The 19,172-nt window shown below is 44.7% G+C and overlaps 1 protein-coding gene across 2 annotated transcripts; it reads right to left on the bottom strand.

Moving 5' to 3' along the window:
• Nucleotides 1-3,971: 3,971 nt before the first annotated feature.
• Nucleotides 3,972-19,172, bottom strand: LOC115331153 (cysteine-rich secretory protein 2). Of its 2 annotated transcripts, XM_029993216.3 has the most exons (9): nt 19,053-19,172; nt 10,017-10,192; nt 9,801-9,915; nt 8,695-8,831; nt 7,343-7,436; nt 5,774-5,922; nt 5,071-5,174; nt 4,873-4,964; nt 3,972-4,295 (listed from the first exon to the last, which is right to left on the bottom strand). In XM_029993216.3, exons 3-9 carry the CDS (start codon nt 9,886-9,888, stop codon nt 4,153-4,155), a joined length of 807 nt encoding a protein of 268 aa, XP_029849076.1. In that variant the 5' UTR covers nt 9,889-9,915; nt 10,017-10,192; nt 19,053-19,172; the 3' UTR covers nt 3,972-4,152. The 2 variants fall into 2 exon arrangements, with proteins under 2 accessions (XP_029849076.1, XP_042143283.1); XM_042287349.1 differs by lacking the exon at nt 5,071-5,174 and having other exon boundaries at nt 19,053-19,102.

The following is a 19,172-nucleotide window of genomic DNA, read 5'->3' as shown; positions in this document are numbered from 1 at the left end:
AAGTGGTGGAAAATGTTTCTATAAGTTGCGTGACCTTCAATAGCTGCTGGCGAAACCCATGCTGGTTAGAATGAAAAATATTGGAGGATTCGAAATACTTGCATAATGATTTAGAAATAATATTCTCAAATAATTTGCATACTATGCACGTTTAAGATACGGGGTGGTAGTTTTCAATATTATGCTTACTTCCTTTTTTAAGAATTGGTACGACTTTGGCACTGTGCGAATCGGGGTGTACGTGGTGTCATTTTAGTGATGTTTGAAAAATGATGGTAAGATTTTTTGAAACCCATTCTGCATATATTTTTAAAAACTCGTTTAGTATTTTCTCTGGCCCTGTTTACTTCTTTACGTCTGAGTTTGATAGAAATGAAAACACTCCCCCTTCGGTGATCATTATATCACCCATAGTACTACTTGTCGCATTGAAGCTCAAGTCCTCTATAGCACTGTCTATATTAACAAACACAGCATGGAAAAAGTTATTAAATCTATCGGCGAAAACTTTATTATCGGTCACAATATCATTGCTTTCAATGATATACTCTAATCGTTCTTTCCGAGGTTTTAAGTGACGCCAAAATTTGTCGGGTGAATTGTTCATAAAATTCTGCAGAGTTTCAGAGAAATAAAGTCCCTTCGCTGAACTCAGCTTTTGCTTTAGAAGACATGAAAGTTCTAAAAACACTTCTTCGTTTTCGTTTCTTTTACGACGTTTACGTTTTTATTTTACGCTTGGGTTGTACGATCTCTCGAGTTACCTAAAAATTAGATTTTTTTATTAATTGTTTCCGTTTGAGTAAAAAAAATTCTAAGCAATAGGTAACAATGCGTTTAAATTCAGCCCATAAAAAATCCACGTCACTTGTACCATCGAAAGTTGAAAACCGAGAAAATGATAGATCGAGGTATCGTTCGATTTAGAAAAATTAGGCACTTGAATAAAACACTTCGTTTCTTTACATATTTTAGCAGTTTTAGAACATGAAAATACTAATTTATGATCACAGATACCCCCGTGAACAGGCACTTTATACTCGAGTAAATGACTACTTAAAAATATTAAATCTAACAACGAGCAGCTGTTTGCAACTTCACGAGTGAAACCCGTAACAACTTGCGGCAGACAATTGTTAAATGCAATATCGAGAATAAGTTCTCAATTAATTACATCTACATGTCCTGCATCAAGCTCATCCCAATTAATTCCAGGCAAGTTAAAATTTCCAGAAATAATTAGTCTGGTTTCGAGTCTAACTTTGGTACTAAGGTAATCGTGTAGTGCTTCCAATACTGAATTAAGAGCATCGGGAGGCCTATAAAATGCACAGACGACGTAGTGTGCATTATAAAAGTTCATTTTACACCATATACATTCAACTTTCTGAATGTCTTTTATTACTACATAGTCGATATTATTTTAAGAATCAATGCTACGTCGCCTCCTCTGCTTTTCATATCGTTTCTTATCATCTTATGCCCTGGCGGTAGTAAGTCTCCGTCACTTATTTCTGAGTGTAACCATGTATCTGTTACTACGACAACATGAGGGTTATAAAGCATTAGTACCTGCTCTAGTTCAATAACTTTGTTAGCTAGACTGGGCGCGTTTAGATTTATCACACGTAACACCTCGGTTTTTGTTTTTTTTCTTCAGCGAGTCACCCTTCATTATTATCGGATCTCTTCCTATTAGGTTTGACTCGACAGTTATCTTCGTCATGCAACGAGTAAAGATCATCGTTTATCTTAATCTTATCAGCCACGAGCTTTACCAGCGCGCCATCATCCCCCTCTGCTCTCGCACTTTCCCAAAGCATCTTCGTTTCGTTATAATCGTCCCTGAAAAGTCGTCTGCGATAGATATTCTTGATCCCTTCTATTTTTTGCAGTTGCGAAATATTTCTATTTTTCATTGAGTCTACAAAGTTCATGATTACTGGCCGAATTTTGTTGGGTTGCTTCCGTCCAATTCTGTGCACTCGTACGATCGACTTTACTGTAGCTCCCAGGCGGTTTTGGAAAACATCTGCGACTACTTTCAATTTTAAGTCTTCGTTTTTTTCGTCTTGGTTCTCAGGGATACCAAAGATTACAAAGTTGTTTTTCCGACTACGAGCTTCTAGGTCGACAAGTTTCTCCTGTTGGGGTTGAATGGTCGCATTCAACGTTTGACGGTATCTTCAGGGCCACTGTTCTTGACAGAAGTTTTATTCGTGATGCTCTTATAATCAAGTGCAGAAAGAAAATGCACTCGCTTTTTACCATAGAAATGCATTGCCGGAAGTTAATTTCCGACTGGTTGCTGTCTGCTTCAATTTGCGGCAGCACACTAGCGCCAGTTAAACCTCTAGCGTACGTTATTATAACTCTATGCTTGGCTCAAGGGAGCAACGTACGGAACAGCTGTTGCCCTACCGCATTCCAAGTCCGAGTTCGTGGCACCATCTGGTGAGCCGCGAATCAACTCTCCACGAAGTGTCTTCTCGAGCTCCAAATTCAAATGATTGTGTGTTTTTTTTTTTTTTTTTTTAAACACCACAATAAATTAAGAGAGTCGGCGCACACCATGGACCGTAGAAAGCAACGAATAAGCAACGTAATGTACCACACTATAGTGACCGACAGCTTAAGTAAAGCAGGGCGGAGCTTATAACGACCAGACTTCTTGATTGGCTTTTTTGGTGTTCTCATAGCCTCATGCCGCAATGCGATTGGCTGGGAAACGATAATGAGATGCACGGGATTCGCGTTTCTTAAGATCTCTGTAAGTATATAGTCGATGACAACTCAAGAAGGTAGGGCGAGGGAGAGGAGGATGGGAGAGGAGAAAATGAACGCAACGATGGCGGGGGGAGGGGAAACCCACTCACCTCGCCAGTGTTGCGTCCGCTTCCTTTCGAGGGAGAACCTTCCTTACCGTCGCCCTACCTTCTTAACCTGCAACATACTATAGTGTGGATACGCCATTTTCAGGAGTGCTGATTGTGTGTGTCATGTGACACAGGTGTCACATTACACATGGGACATGTGTCACATGATTGTGTGACATGACTGGGAAGGTGGCTATAACGCAGGGGTCTTCAAACACGCGACCCGCGGGCCGCATGCGGCCCGCGACTCGCTGAGACGCAGCCCGCAGGCAACCGGCTACGAGTCCCGGTTCCCATGTCTCCAGCACTAGAAGTGGCATGCCCCATCGTGATCTCATCTCGCCGATACATTTTCGCTCGAAAAGTATCTCTGAAATTTTAACGTTTATTTCCATGGTTCATACTTACCTTTGTTCATTTGCCCTTTGTTTCGCTTTATTTTTTGCTTCCCAGCTGTTTGTATAGTACAACAATTCCGCTGCTAAGATGAGAGCGCGTGCTGTTCGCTGAAGAATACATCTCGGCTGCTCAAATTCTCGATCGGCGCAGGAGCAACAGCCGAAGATAAAGCTACGAGCTCGGGATTCTCGCATTCAAACAAATATCACCATTAAAAGACACGTATTTGTTCAGGGTGTTGTAATACAGAATGTCAGAAAAGCAAGAGCTGTTAAATTAACTGATACTTTTTCTAGAGACATGTTGAGCTTGGTTAATTCCTGCGTGAATTGAATAACGGGAACGACAGTGTACTTGCACTCTTGTTCAATTAAAAATGCCAGTACTTTGGCGGAGCGGTATCATTTTTATTCTTGTCAAATAAAATTTAGAGATGTCACTGGCGACATTGTGAGTTTACAAAAAAAAAAAAAAAAATGGAGCACGAGGTCTCTTCTCTTTAAAATCTTGAACCACCCACCCGTCTTACGTTGACCCCTTCGACCTTTCCTGTGTGGGCTATCTGGTCCCACACTCAGATGAGTTTGAGGCCACTGCTGTAACGGATGACCACTTCATGAAAATGGAAATAAAAAGTAACCCCTAAGCTTGCCTGTTTTTTTGTGAAATTGCAAACAATATTCACACGTATGTATATATGTTTTTTTTTTCTTTAATAATTATTATTCGATGTTTTGGCAACTATTCGAAGACGCACAGTTCATCGCGAACGTGGAGATAACGCTCATTTTCTAAGGACTGGCAACAGCGCGTTGTGTTGCACGTTGATCCGCAGTCGTTCTGACTCCGTAGAAGAGAGCCAGTTGATGGTTGGAGATCATCGAATTTGTTTCTGGCAGGTGCATGTGGCTCGGCACGCTTTGTACTGCTCCTGAGTCGAGTTCCCGCACAGCCAGCTTCGCCAGTGTCTGGCGATCTCGCGGCAGTTCACCCAGAAGTCGGCGTGATCGCAGGAGTTGGCTGCAAAGTCGACGCGCACGAGAATGAGAGATACGACGGACGTTTTTGCAAGTGTGGTTCACTACGCAGAACACAGAGACTGGAAGCCATTTGTGTTTAAGTTGATCCGGTTAATATTATGTACTCGCAAGAATGTATCGGCAATTTGTCGGAATACTCGCAACAGTTGGTCGGAAGTGAAAATATATACGGCCTCTTCCCTGCAATCGATTTTTTTGTTATATTCATTCGTTAGCTATGTGCACATGTTCCGCGACTTTAGAGACTACGCTCTTTTTACATTATTTCTTGTTTGGGATTAACCTCAACGGCTTTGCTTTGGATTCTAGTGGAAATACAAAATATTCGCTTGGCAAGCTTTACGCGTTGCGCCTGCCTTCTTAAATTACGCTCGTTTTAATTAATTAAAACAACAACAACAACCACACTTTCTGATCTATATCTGAGCTATGTTTTGAGGAACCACCTCTAGTTGAACTTCACCAAATCCCTTTCAACTGCCTAGTAAATATTTCAAGTACAAACGAGTGTCTTCAAAGATCATGCTTAAAAACTAAAACAGCGAACGATACTCAACTGCACAGCTTCTTCGAGCGGCAATGACCGGGGCATTTGCTGCAAGGCTTGCCTCGAGAATACGGTTTGGCGAACCGCTCGGGATAATTCCCTCTAAAACCAAGCAGAAAAAAAAGAGTCAACAATAAACGTTTTTTTTTAAGAACTGAAACTTACAAAACAGTAGCTACGAAAGACGTCTAAACATAGTGCACCGTACATGGGACAGTAGTTGCAAACGTAGTTGTAGTAGGGCTTCTTGGCTACATTCCGGCCGCAGTAATGGAAACCGCAGCCGACCTTGTGGGAACTGTACCAGACCATCTGCGCCAGAGACGTCTCTAGTGAGGTTTACCAGCCTCTTAGAAATATGATAGCGCAGCTGTAGTAAACTTCGATATTTCTGTGTGTTCTGTTATAATTATGTCATAATCAAACTCATTTGATTGGCTTACCGCCATTCCGTCAATTGGAGCGTTTGTGCGTTCGTTTGAGAATATTCACAATATAGTGAACGCCATGCTGTGAAAGTATGTATGTTGCGTGGTATAGCTCCGATGTTTGCAGAACACAGAAATTTCAATGTCAAAATTTCTAACTGAAGGACTTACGAGGGTACCGCTGAATATAAATTACTTCGTCACTTGTACTTATTTTATTTGCAATATTTATATTGTATTTTGTCATCCAATATGAATGATTGAGAAGATTGGGTGATCTGCTATAAGTTTATTTTTCCATCATCCCACCCGAGATTCGAGTTACGATATAGACACACATGAGTGCAAATACGCAAGAACAGACACTCACGGATCCGAACAAATATACGCACGCCCATACACTTAACCTCTTTGCAATAAGTTATCAACGAGGGTAACATCGACAGCCGTAGGTTTATCTCCTTGGGTGTGTGTAGAACGTACCTGCGTGTAGTGGCCGACCATGGAGGGAATGTTGTTGCTGTTGTCTCCAAACGAGAAGTTGTGGTGTTCAAGGAACCATATTTTGATGGCAAAAAACCAGGGTACCTTTACATTTGACACGAAGATGTTCTGCCCACAAGATCCGTAATCTGATAGAACGAGAAAGAGATCGGAGCTAAGTTACCCATGAGCCATCCTGGTGACCTGGTTCAGATGAACAGGTGTAAGATTAAAAATTGACGTATCAAGAATTGAAAAATGAAGACTGCACCACGAAATGTGGATAGAAACGTTACCAAAGTTAGGGGTACAGTTAACCGCACATTGAACTACGCTACTGGGTCGCCGGACTACGAGTGCTCGCCGGCGACACAAACGGTTACTTGGCTGCCGAAGAACCGTCTAGACCTCCGCTGACTGGAAACGGGGAATGTCCCATCAATAGTTATGGATTGCCCCTTGCATATGTGACCACTCTCTTGGGATACTTTGTTTGGATTACATAGTTTATTACACTAGTCCTACTTCTCTTTTATAATAAAATTCTTTTTGTGAGCAAATGTAGCGACTAAATGCGGTTAAACATGAAACTGCTACTTTATTATGAGTAATAGGGAATACTGCGAAGAGCTGCGACGCATCGCAGATCAACTTCCGAACGTTTTGTTGCTTGGAAGGACGTATTTTTATATCAGTGCCGTTATTTCAAGCACGTCCGCACACACGCACAAATACTTTTCCTGAGGAAGTTGCACATATTTGCGACAGCGCGTTTGCATCGACTGATAAAGTTGCTTCTTTTTCTCGTCTGGAAATGGGGAAACTAGCTATAAGGTAGGTGTGGTGACCTCGTGTGACTGTTTTTATTATATTTTTGTTCTCGTCTACGTGAATTTGATAAACAAATTTGCCACCTCGCCTGCGTTTCTTTGCGCTATGCCGGAGCGTAATTTTTTTTTTTTTGCAGGGTAGAGCAGGCGCGGAAGGTCAATCGTTGCGTTCTACCGACGGAACGGCGAGCTTGATCTCGGCCCACTGATGTATCCTGCCCATAGAAGCCCAAGCAGAACTGCGTACATGCATGCTCGGTGATCTAAGCGCAGAGTCGCACATTTTTACCGGATATCTATGCGTGGTCCTCGTCGTTCACTAAGTTTATTTTATAGACAACTGCAACGTTTAGAAACACTACAGCCCGGCTGCACGATCTCGTCGCTCTGGCAAGCGAGCATACCCACCCGCCAGGTTCAAGCTGGAATTCGCAGCAGTGTAGCAATTAAATAGCAATTCTTAAGTTTTTCTTTTTTTAAATCTATATTTGTTGGTTTTGCCCGCTGTTGGTGGGAGCAACATGTTGGCGGATTTCCAATAGTGTTTCTCCCCAGGGGAATAAGGAATATTATGTAAGCATTGGCGATGCGTGAAGAAACAGCACATGGCCCTATACACAGTTTCAGCATACGTTTGCTGGTTAGTTGCACTTTGCGTTGGTTCCTAAGTTAGTCACGTACAAATCTAAATGGCTTGTGTGAACGTTCGTTCGACCGGGAGTATCTCTGTTTTCGTTACCTTCAACCCAGCGGCCCGTGGCGTTATCATGAATGAGTAGCTGGCATGCCTGTGCCCAGCGTTGAGCGTCCGCCGCAGCTCCCTTGTGCCACGTCTGAAAACCAACAGTAACGAAGGTCGTTTGAGGTCAAAAAACAAATGACTGTGGGTAGTTTTTTTTCTTGTTCAAACATTAGTGTTTTAGTTGAAGTTGATTACGCGACTACAATTTTCATTTGCATTGATTCAAGCAAATTATTTATTCATAGCCGATGCATTTATTAATTAAAGCAGAAACACGTTATTTTGAAGTTAGTCTTGTAGTACACTATTGACCTTGCGTAGTGCTTTGCCGTCGCTTGATGTTCGGTTCTAAGTTTGGTTGGTTTGGTTTGGTTTTTATACAATCTAAAGTAACTCCGTATATTTTTTTTATTTTTTTACAACAATTATTCTGCGTTTTTGCCGTTGATCTCGGAACTAGTATACGGTGCCAGTTCTGTGGCCGTTGCCCGAATTCTATTTAAACAAGGTTATTTCAGAAATTTTACCAGTCACCACCAGAAAAACAAAGTACCGACTTTTTCCCCTTGTGGTAATATTTGCGCCCGCACGTGAATCGGAAAATGGCACCTGCCAGAAGTCCTCCTTTGAAAAGGTCTATAGGGAGTATTGAGTGGCGGCCATATCCGTGTGCGCTGCTGCTGAGCGCGTGCTGACGGCGAGCTTCCGCAGTCCTTTTGGAGCGTGCATTTAGTACCATCAAGGTTGCCGGTCTTGGGCGATGTTCAGAGCATGCGCTCTGAACATCGCCCACAGATATGGCGTCCAGTGAATACCTCCTATAGATACTATTCGCGGCGAGAAGTTTGGATATCGCCGCCTGGTAAAATTTTTTTCCCAACCCAGAGTAAGGATACTTCAGTTTCCTCTGCTGGTGCAAGCACGTGCAACGCCAAGCTTCTGTGCACCATGACAATTAAAACATAACCGCGTGGGTAGCACGTGCACAGCCCACAGTGAGGTGAAGCCCCTCTATCCTGGGAAAAGTGGCGCTATTCATTGTTGTGGAAATGCTCGAGACACGTGCCGCTCCACTTCTGAGAAGAACATGGCGTCTGAAATTTTGCTCAGTGCTGCGCGTTGCGCTGTGCCACCATGATCTTTCCAAGGGCTGCACGTTGCGCGTGCCCCGTGCATCCACGCACCTTGCGCTACTTTTAAAACATGAAGGGGCTTTACAGTGTGTCTGCCGGAAGGAAAACAGCAGCGCCGCTCGCAAACTTCTCACCGCAAATATTTTTTAGATACAATTCGCGCGCGCGCACATAAAAGTAGGCGGAAGCGTGAAATACCCAGCGCGGTCTTCCTACCATTTCGAGCATGTCGCTGGCCGGCGGATCCACACGTGTTCGGAAGAAGTTGTGGTAGAGGGTGATTCTCTTGCGCACGGGGCGGTAGTAGGGGTCTAAACTCCGCTTGGACAACTTGTCTCCGTACACCTTGGGCCCTGGAAGCGAGATTTACAAACTGTTTTTCGGAGCTTACTTCAGCAACTCGTGACTGGGTCATCAGCGAAAAATTGTCATATGCTAGAAACGATCGTGTTAATCACTATATTGCTAATGAATGTTAAGAATAGCGCGAGCGAATTCGATAAGGGCGGAACGGGTCCGTGTTTACGTAGCTTCCGTTTCCGTTTCGCAATTTGAGTGGATAATTGTTTTCGGTGTTTAGTTGCGTGCAAGTTAGCACGACTAATGGTAAAGGCGCCCTCCTCATTGCCGCTGCGTAAGCTTATTTCCGACAGATTAATTTATGTCGTGGGAGGTTAGCTCTTACTGTGTTGTCTATGAAAAGTCTGCATTAAAACATTTGCTGACTTCTGTTCTCTGCGTATATAGGCCAATGGACACTAAACACCCAAAAAAACTCGGAGCTTTGTGAACGATGAACGAAAGCTCCGAAAAACACCGTCCGAATTTGCTTGAATCGAAAATAAGCTCCGAAAACGCAGAACGCTACGTGATATGGAAGGTTTAGGAATGGAATAATAAATGACAAAGATTCATGCTTCATTGCCTGTAACTTAACATCTGGCGTATATTTAATACCGAACACGCGAGGCAGTATAATTGTTTACCGCACGAGCAGTGGCGTAGCCAGGAATGTTTTCTCGGGGTGGGGAGGTCGTGCAGCACAGCGCCTCCCCATTGGCTCGTCGTAAGGGTTGCATAGCAACAGCTCGACGCAAGCAAACGCAAACACAACTCTGTGAACGAGCCTTCAATGCGAATAAGAAACCTCCTGCAAACGTGAGAGTACTGCTAACGTTTTGTTAAGAGCCTTAGTTTTCAGCCTTAGCTAAGGCTCCTACCGAAACATCGGCTGCTGCTCTAACGCTTGCAGGAGGTTCTTTTCAAGGTTCTTCCTACCAGCTTCGACCACCCTCGTATTTTGATGAAACTATGAGACTTACTTTGCAAGACAGGTACCCTTCCGGCCAGACACAGCACGGCCAGCAAAGACAAGCCGAGACACGTTGACTTCAAGAGGAGGTTGCACATGGCAGGTGGACGCCCGTCAGTCAGTCCCTGGGGATGCAAAGGACCCCCGGTGATTTTCAGGACGGTGTATACTCACGACGCAGTACGCGCGTGCGCCTCTACGACTACTGGCGCCAAATTTCACTTACCACCGCGCGATTGTCTCGAGAGCTACACAGGCGTCGGCCGTTTCGCAGTCTGGTCGCCGGCGTTTGCTGTACGAGGTGTTTGCTCGTGGTTATGCTTCAAGTGCCGTCTCGAGCATCGCTGTCTTTGTTGTACCTAGCGAGATGGGAGGTCTGCTCTGAAGTTCTATAGTCAGCGCCTGCCAAAGAATGCACAATCCTTCGTTACTGCTGGTACGGGTTAGGGTGTCTCGCGGTATAGTCTATCGCGGTACGTAGTTTGACGCTGAAATCTTGGCAACGACGACAGCGGTAAAGCCTCGCTGCTTGAACACACAACAGATTTACCGGGTTTACTTTATTTTAAAGGTCTGTCTTTCCGCCAAGCAATACGGCCCTCCGTTGAAGTCCTTGAATATTGCGCACTGAGAATTGTCAGAGGCTAGTACGCACTTACCACGCGCCAGACTTACTCTAGCATTGAAGGGTTTGGCTGTGCGCGTTATATAGGTGTGTAATAATGTGGCTGATGCTTCGAGTAATATAGGTACCTTATATCTTGGAAAGACTGTTACTTTGAATTTGTGCGGTGGTACCCTGGCAGAATTAGATCGCAAGCGGTACACAGATACTTTGCATATTGCGACCATTTCCTAAATATCGTAAACAACCACTCGAATCATTTCACTCATGTCACAAAATTTCTAAATGAAAAGGTAAAAGTTGTCTCAAAATCTAGTATAAAATGAGAATTCCGCTAGTTACATTTTATTTCTTCACCTATCATACGCCTTGATGTAAGTGATTTACTTATTTAATGACGAACTAGATTATATTACTATAGTTTATGCCAAATAGTGTACTACCTGACTGCGCATTGATGTATAAAGCGGTACGCTCACATTTTTCTAAACTTTATAACAGGGTGTCGAATCGGTGCACAACTCTAGGATAAACAAAAACTGTTTCCACAAAAGTCTAAATTAAAACGAATCAATTAGAAATTAATTTAGAAAATTTTTGTTTTCTCAAAAACAAATTTCGTACAATGAAGTTCACCACTGAGGGAATTGAAAGCTAAAAATAAAACAAACACCACTCGCGCAAATACGTTACATAGAGATTTGAAACTGCTTTGGATCCTCTTTTGTTTCTTATTTTGCTGCGTGTGCATGCGAGAGTTCATATCGATTGCACTAAAAGTGCGAGGGTAGAGCGCTTCGATCGCTTCAAATGCACCAGCGGATTCTGACATAAGGCAGGGCAAAACGGCGCAGAATAATAAAAGCTTATTGTTTTACCAGACGCTTTGTAAACAGAGAAATTGCCCGGCAATTGCACATGTTTGTGGCGCGCTTTTTTCCCCCTGCCTCCCGCTCCTTTACCCCTTCCTAGCAAGGCCCGCTGCCGGCTTAGTCGTACCCGTTCAGTCCAATAAAAACGTTTCCAACAACAAAAACAACTTTAATTACTTGCACAGTCAAGTCTACGAACGTGCTTTCCTTCTTTCTCTCTCTATCCCTCTCTCTCTCTCTTTCTATTTCTCTCTCTTTATCGAGAGAAATGATTGACTTTGTCAAGCGTCCATCCTCGAGATTGGGCCGTGAACTTCAAGCACTTTGCTTCCTTTCAACGAGAGTCGACCGGCCCGACTCCGAGGTCTGAGGGCAGTTCAATGAAATTCGTTCTGGTCGGCGGCTGCGAATGCACGCGCCGTCTGAGTTATTGAGGCAGTTGAGTTAATAGGCCCCAATCTGCGCGCTTGGCTAACCGTCCCTCTCTTGCTTTCCATTACATCGGACGGGGCCCTTGAAAGTGTCGCGTTTCGTATTTTAAACTGACGTTTAACCGCTGACGTAACTCGTGCGAACGCTGAGCAATGCTGAGTCTTTTTGGTTTCTTTTCTATCCACGTGGCGGATGTTTTCGCACGTCCGGATTTGCGTCTTCCTGCGGCGCTTCACTTCCAGATTCTACTCATAGATTAGACCCCGAGCAAAGCTTCCCGCGTTGATGCTGGGGCTCCGATCAAGCGGAACTCCCTTCAGTGCGATTCGTGTAACAGTGCCAATGACAAGGCCTGACTCAATGCTGTGTTTGAAACGGCGTCTGTATTCGCGCATGCCTTAACCCAACGAGGATATCTTTTTTGGAACAACAAATCCTCTAGGTATCAAGATTCACCGGGTTCTTTCCATGGGCTGCAACGATTGGCGTCCCATGTGTCCGCCGTGGAAGTGTGCGCGGTAAAATAGAAATGATTGAGAGATAATTTATAGATGAAAAGCTAGTTGAACAGTGGCGGTCTCGCGAAAATGACATTGGCTCCCACAGGGCGTGAGCGCATGTTTCGCTGTGATCTACATAAGGTTGTATACCATGCATGAGTAAGATAAGGTATCAACTTTGTATTGGCCAAAGGTTCCGGAAGTATTCTCTCAGAATGACCACGGTAATCTGGACGCGTAAACACTTGTTTTAAATTTTATTTTATATCTAGCAGCGTTCGGTCACCTATAGCGGGACATTTTCTAAGTGGCGTTGACCATACCGACAGAACCTGTGCAAAGTGCAACCCTGGCGAAGGCTGCAAGCGCGAGTTCTTTGTTTGGAATAGCACCTCGGATGCGGTGAACGAACGTAGTACTTACAGACCGCGACACGGTTGAGACGAACAAGCGATTGTCTAGTTTTTCCGTTTGTCTCTCACAACTGATAGGTTGTCATCACAAACATTGGTTTGGTAAAATATCCGTATCCGGGGAAAACAACGCAGATGACAAAGTTTGTTGTTCGTGACTACGCTGTATGCAGTGTTGAGAAGTACTTTAACTACATTGTACTTAAAGTATTACTTCAAGTAGGTTTGTACTTTACCCAGATTTTTTTTTTCTGCTACTTTCCGAGGAAAGTACAACTCCTGACTTTAAAATACATTCCCTAAATTTGGTCTCGTTAAATTTGTATCACAAAATGATGCTTTGTCAACTCTGACAAAATATTGGAACGGATATTCTACTCTCAGCAGAAACGCGAGCAGACGACACATCTCTCCGTTTGTGCTGGGGGCGGCTTTTCCCGCAGCATTTTGAACTCGCTACTTCTCGTTCGGTCAGCGCAAGCGAGGAGATTAAAATCATTCGGAGAGGGCACTCCTCTGTAAGAGGATTATTTTCGGAAGCTACGGGTCTGACGCCATGCTCTCTCCTATCCACTATTCGTCGCCATTTTCGAAAATAACTGATGCACCCTCGATTACTCCTGGGTCAGACTACATACCAGAGAAGAAAAAAAAAAGGTAAAAAAATAATGAAAAGTAACACTGTATAACAGAATGAAAGGGCATCATAAGAGATGATGTTAAAAAGTGCCTGTACTTCCTATTTTACTGAAAGTACATAACCTCTGATTTACTTTGTACTTTACTTCAAGTATACCTTTTAGCTATACTTTACCCAGCACTGGCTGCACGAGTAGCATCCAGAAAAGGTTACTCGTAATATGCTTTTTTTTTATGTGACCAATTGCCATCAAGCTGCGGGTTAGTGGTGTCTGTGGAGATCTCCGCGATGTGGATGGTGTAAAAAGAATGTGCTGAAACTTCGACGTCAGCTCGCGCTCAAGTGCAATGAACACAGCTATGCTTGGAATTTCAATACTCCACGTACACTGTTCCATAAAATTGCTTCTGGCAGCCGACATTCTAGATATTGCTGCATTTGTCACCGGTTTCTCTCGTTTGCCGAAGTGACAAGCTGCTTCATCATACGCATGAACTGGTAACTTTTTGTAAACGGTGGTAAGGGGCATTTTCTAATATTTAAACAACACTCTCAACATTCGTGTATATTACACATCACCACTTAAGTCAGTGGCGAGGCACAGAGTTACCTCACTGCATTGGACATCCCGCATTCGACTACCGCAGCACCGTCATTTCCGTGACAAGACGTTGTCATTCTCAAAACTTGAAATATAGCGTGATCACCATAAATGGTGCTCTGGCATCACGTATTGAGAATCTCTAGATTAAATTTATCTCCAGTAAGGCACTTGCGCTGCAGAAGACCCGGACACATGTAGAACGCACACACCGAGCAATAATGAATTGCAAAGAAGCCTACCGAACGAGTTGAAACTAATTCTGCCGGGATGTTTGCGGAGCATTATTTCGATGCTCCAGTCCGTCTTCGATGCTTTATCGAGTAAGCCAAGGGGACTTCAATTTCTTCAGTACAGCGGAGCTGCCGCACTGGGGATTTTAATATGCACCAGTTGACGAAAGTACGCCGGTCGCACGTGTTTTTAACAAAATTGTGATAAAAGAGAGGAAAACGCTGCAAATATAGAAATAAATAAACGAACAAAAAATCTGGTCAAGTTACCGCTTTGAGCTGGCACTGCGAGTAGTGAGGCGGAAGCTTACAGCGTAATATCTTTCCTAATTACACCAACATAAAATTGACCCGTTTGCCGTTAGGGCGCTTTGTGGTCAGGGTTGTAAAGGCCGCACTATATCTCGGAGCCTTTAGCAATCCTACGCCGATAACGACGCATGAGCGATGACCCCCACGCACGCCACATCGCATCTCTACAACAACGACGAGCGCATCGCGTGTCTGACTCAGAGCCTTCGCGCGTGGAGCGCAAATAAGATTAGGAGGACGGAGCGTGTATACGCGTAGAAGACACACGTACACACACACATACGAAAAATACACGCACACACAGAAGAAAACCCGGCGCGGTTTAGCTCTCGCCCGCACTCGCGTTTGTCGCGGGATTCTCTCAGTTTCATTGCAGCCAGTGACACAATATCCTCTTCATTCTGAGTCAAGGAGTGTTACCGGAAGAACGCGTGTTCATGCCTCTCCCACCGACGAGTTCCTCGTTTCCCCGCGTTGGCTTTGAACAGATCGGCTAGCCCACTGCAAGTTAAGTGTCTTTTACCTATCTTCTACGTGTCTCCTACGCGCCTTCGACGTGTCCATCCACTGCGACTGGCTGTAAACAGGAAGAGTATCTTCGGTGTTCGAACGTGTCGTCGAGTGTGCTTCGACATGTGTTCGCCGCATCCCGACGTTGTACTCCCGCATCGCTGTTTCCAAGCGTGGTGTCCCGTATCCCACAAATGCCAAAGGTTCTCGAGAGGTAAGACGGCTTGAGACAAACGCCATGAATGCAACAGCAGGGCCAGTGAACTCGTCGGAACTCGAGACTTGTGAACCATACTACGGACGATGGTTTGACTTCGCGTTTAGTGTCGCCGTCGTGGGCGTGACGGCGAGTGGCGCGCCGACCAACGCTGCGATGGCGACGGCTTTCTTCTGCTCACCGAACACCTTCAAGCATGGTTCTAAACTCCTGGCCAACATCTCCGCAGCAGCGCTGGTACTCTCTGTTTCAATGCTGGCAGCGTCGTCGGTTCAACTAATGGGGATGTCCATTAGCCGCATGGAGTGTACTCTTATGGGATCGACTTACACAGTCGCTGTACTTTCCACAGCCATCAGCTTCATATTTCTGGTGACCGACCAGTGCATCGTCGTGTTGTACCCTGACAGCAGCAGACGAAAGTGGACAGATCCCGTGTTCTGTGTGGTCTCTTGGGTGCTCTCGTGGGCGCTCGTGTTGCCAGCTATCATCGAGTGCTGGGGTAGCTTTCAATTGAACAAGTTCACGAACTACTGCGAGGTCGGCGGACCTCAGTCTGTTACGGTGGTGCACGGGTTTGCCTCGGTCGTTCTGCCTGTCGTCTGCGTGTCGTTGGCGTTTACCCGTTTGTTGTTTCACGTCCGATCTGCCCGAGAAACGTGTTCGACGTCTCCTGGACCCGCTTCTGTGGAGACGCCACGGTTCATTCAAGCCACCTGCTCCAAGCATAGCAGCGAGAAGCTGGACGAGGACCTTGACTCGATGCTTCTGGTCCTGGTGATAGTATGCACGTTCTACTTTGGCTTTCTGCCGTACGCGGTCGTCGGGTCATTTTTCGTCGACGACGTCGGGTGCCTGGCGACACGATTAGTTTTCCTCTGGTGGCTTGCCTTCGGTTGTTGGGGTCCCTTCCTAAACCTCGTTCGGTCTGCCAAATACCGCGCGCTGTGTCGTCATTTCTGGTGGGCACGGCCACCGAGAGCGCCCACGTCTGGAAGGGACGAGTTTGGAATGTGAATTAGGGCGTCGGAGTAAGTCCGCTGGCCCGGAACAGCTCGCGAGCACCAGAATGGTGAATTCCGATCCACACAGTGATACGGTGATGATTCGAGAAAGCGATGTGACTTCTCTCGGACGTGTATGGATTTCAGTTCACGTTTACCTAGTCGAACTTTTTATAGTAGCAGTGTGTACAAACTTTTTTTTTCGTTAGCCTTGTTTGTGTGTCTGTGCCAACAAACTTGCGCTGGCCACATATCCGCGCCAGCCCTGGCCCATTTCCGGCTCGTATTTTATGACGACGTTAGGATAAGCTCCGCCTATCTTAAGATGTCTTACAAAGCGAAGTGACGAATACGTTGTTTGCCCAGTCCTCTCAGATTAGATAACATAAAGAAAGATCAAATACGATGAACGAATGTTTTTGAAAAACTGGAAGTGGAAAATAGTGTTACTGTTTTTCCCTCTTTGTGACCGAGACCAATCTTTAGGGTCAGCATCTTGCCAGTATTGTGGTACCATTTTAACTATCTATTTCGAAGTGTACTGTTGTTGACTGAACTTGAAGGTGTTTATAGTTATAAATTACAATATAAGATTAAGGATAACACTCTTGTTCTTTGTTACGGGTATGATTGAAACGAAGTCCACGGATGCCAGTGTTCAGTTCATTTGGTATTGGAAGTAAAGCGTGATATCAATACACATGTTCGTGTCTATCAACAATAAGTGCAATTACCCAATGACGTGAATGAATAGATGACTAGTCGATAAAAACCAAAATTAGTTTACAGCAGGGGTTGAAAAAAAAAGTTTACTTTCTCTCTATATGCGGTTAAGCAAAAAAATCTGGAATTTCACATTCTCATCTACTGACCGTTCAGATCAGGGGAGTGTGACAAATTAAGATTTGTTCAGATATAAAGACAAAGGTTCTGGTAAAGTACATATGTGTAAAACAAAATTAAAGGGTTGATAATTTCTCAAAAACTTCTAAAAAAAAAAGTAGCCCGTGCGTTTTCGTGTACATAAAACAATCAACTTTTTACAAAAAAAAAAAAAAAAAAACAGGAAAAAAAGAAAACGCTTAAGCGTGCGATAAAGAAGTCCGGTTGCGCGTGCTTAACACTTTGGAAGTGTGGGAAGCGCGCGCCAAACGTTAACACGCGTAGTAATAGACATTTTGCTAAATTACGGCCAAGCATCAAAGAGAATGTTGGGTACGTATAGGTACACGCCGCCTGCACGCAATCGCCTTCCCTATAAAAAAAAAAATTCGAAATAAATAATCAAAATAATGTGTCCGTGGAACGCGCGTGCGAAGTGCCATTTGTTTTCTATTTTTGCTTTTGAACGTTTGGAACCGAAGGCGCTAGCATGCGCAACGCGTGCATACCCACGTTCCCAGCATTCTTTTTGGTCTTGGGTAATTCGGCAAGAGGTCTTTTGAGAGAATGAGAACGACGGGGCGTCCTTTTCGGATGGTCAGCCTCCAGCACGCGCTTCTTGGCTTTCATCAGGATCTGGCTGCGCATGCAAGCTCAAAGGCCACTAAAAGCCGAACTCTTACCGAAGACAGGAAGCTCGCGCCGGAGGCGACACAAGTGAAAAACCTCCCTGCCCTTCTCACCCTGTCACTGACTTATGCGGAGTGTAAATTCGTCTGCTCCTTTTGCAGTAGTTGCAGTGACGTCAGAACGACGCCGAGCTCCGATTGGCTCTGATTGAAGAAGAGTGGGTAGACCTCAAGTCAGCTTGCTTTGAGGTCTACCCACTATCCTCTCAATCAAAGCCAATCAGAAGTCGGCGTCGTTCTGACGTCACTGCAACTACTGCAAAAGAAGCAGACGAACTTACGCTCCGCATAGAATGACAGCTTCCAGAAGCTGTTTCTTGGAACGGCATCGTGCGGATATGTTACGGTGATAAGTTCGTAAAGCATTTTCAGTTGGTTGAAAATTCTGCTGAAATGTTAAGTGCAAAAGCGAGGTTTCTTTTAAAACATTAAAAATAACCTTCTTTTTCTAGTTAGGCGTTATCTATGGCAATCATAAGGCACTTCTACATTCGACGATGATAGCAGCAGAAAATCAAACTTTTGCACCCTTAACCTGGTTTTTGTCACGGGCTTTAGCTGAGCAAGATGGGTATTGTCGCCTGCTTTATTTGTTAAGTCACGCATTTTTACGCATCAAAAATAACCGATAGTGTAAAAAAAAAATAAATATCGAAGTCCTGTTTTGGTTTTTTGAGCCTCCTTGCAATCGAGAAATAAGTAAATGAACAAGTATAAAATTGTCTCGAGTCTCACTTTAACGACGGGATTGGTCCTTGACAGTGTGGCTAGTGTTACCTCCGCAAAGTGTTCATTGTTGCGACGAGAGAGGCAGGCTGAACTATGCATGATTACAAACAACACACTTACAATGTGTTACAGATTCGCGCATCGTTCCCGTTGTCAAAGTCGACATATGCCAGCCTTATACGGTGGGATGTGCCGACTTGCAACTGTGGGAGACATCGCGCGACAAGCATCGCAAGGATCGACATCCGAAGAAGACCCGGGTGTCTCTTTGGTGACAACGAAAGATCACCTGAGACCTTCCATTGAACACACACCTGGACCCCATTTCTCTAAACGACATTTTCTCGCAAACACTCCTGGCACGTTTGAATCTTTGATCCTAAACCGGATTCCAACCTAAACTGTCTAGGTCCGAACTCGGCACGTATCTTCGTACCTGAGGGGGCGTAAACATCTTACGTCTCGTTTCTCTGTGTCCTGGACTCTCCAAAGTCCAAGTACTGCAGTCCTCGCTGAACTCATAAAATGTCACCAACTCTCATTTTGCCGAGTAATGCCTCGCGCAGTAACAAAAACGGGGGTGCTTATCGCGGGAACACTTACGGAACGTCACGGTGCGGTTAATCCGACCAGGTCAAGATGCGAGATCTCACACCACCACCGCTCGTCTTGTCGTCTGGAAGCTGGTCTTGAAGGGTTCCCGAAGAGAGAAAGAGAGAGATA

This window comes from Ixodes scapularis, unplaced genomic scaffold (assembly GCF_016920785.2).
Source record: "Ixodes scapularis isolate PalLabHiFi unplaced genomic scaffold, ASM1692078v2 PGA_scaffold9__187_contigs__length_104089568, whole genome shotgun sequence".
NCBI classification, from domain to species: Eukaryota; Metazoa; Arthropoda; class Arachnida; order Ixodida; family Ixodidae; genus Ixodes; species Ixodes scapularis.
This window is presented reverse-complemented; position numbering and strand designations above follow the sequence as displayed.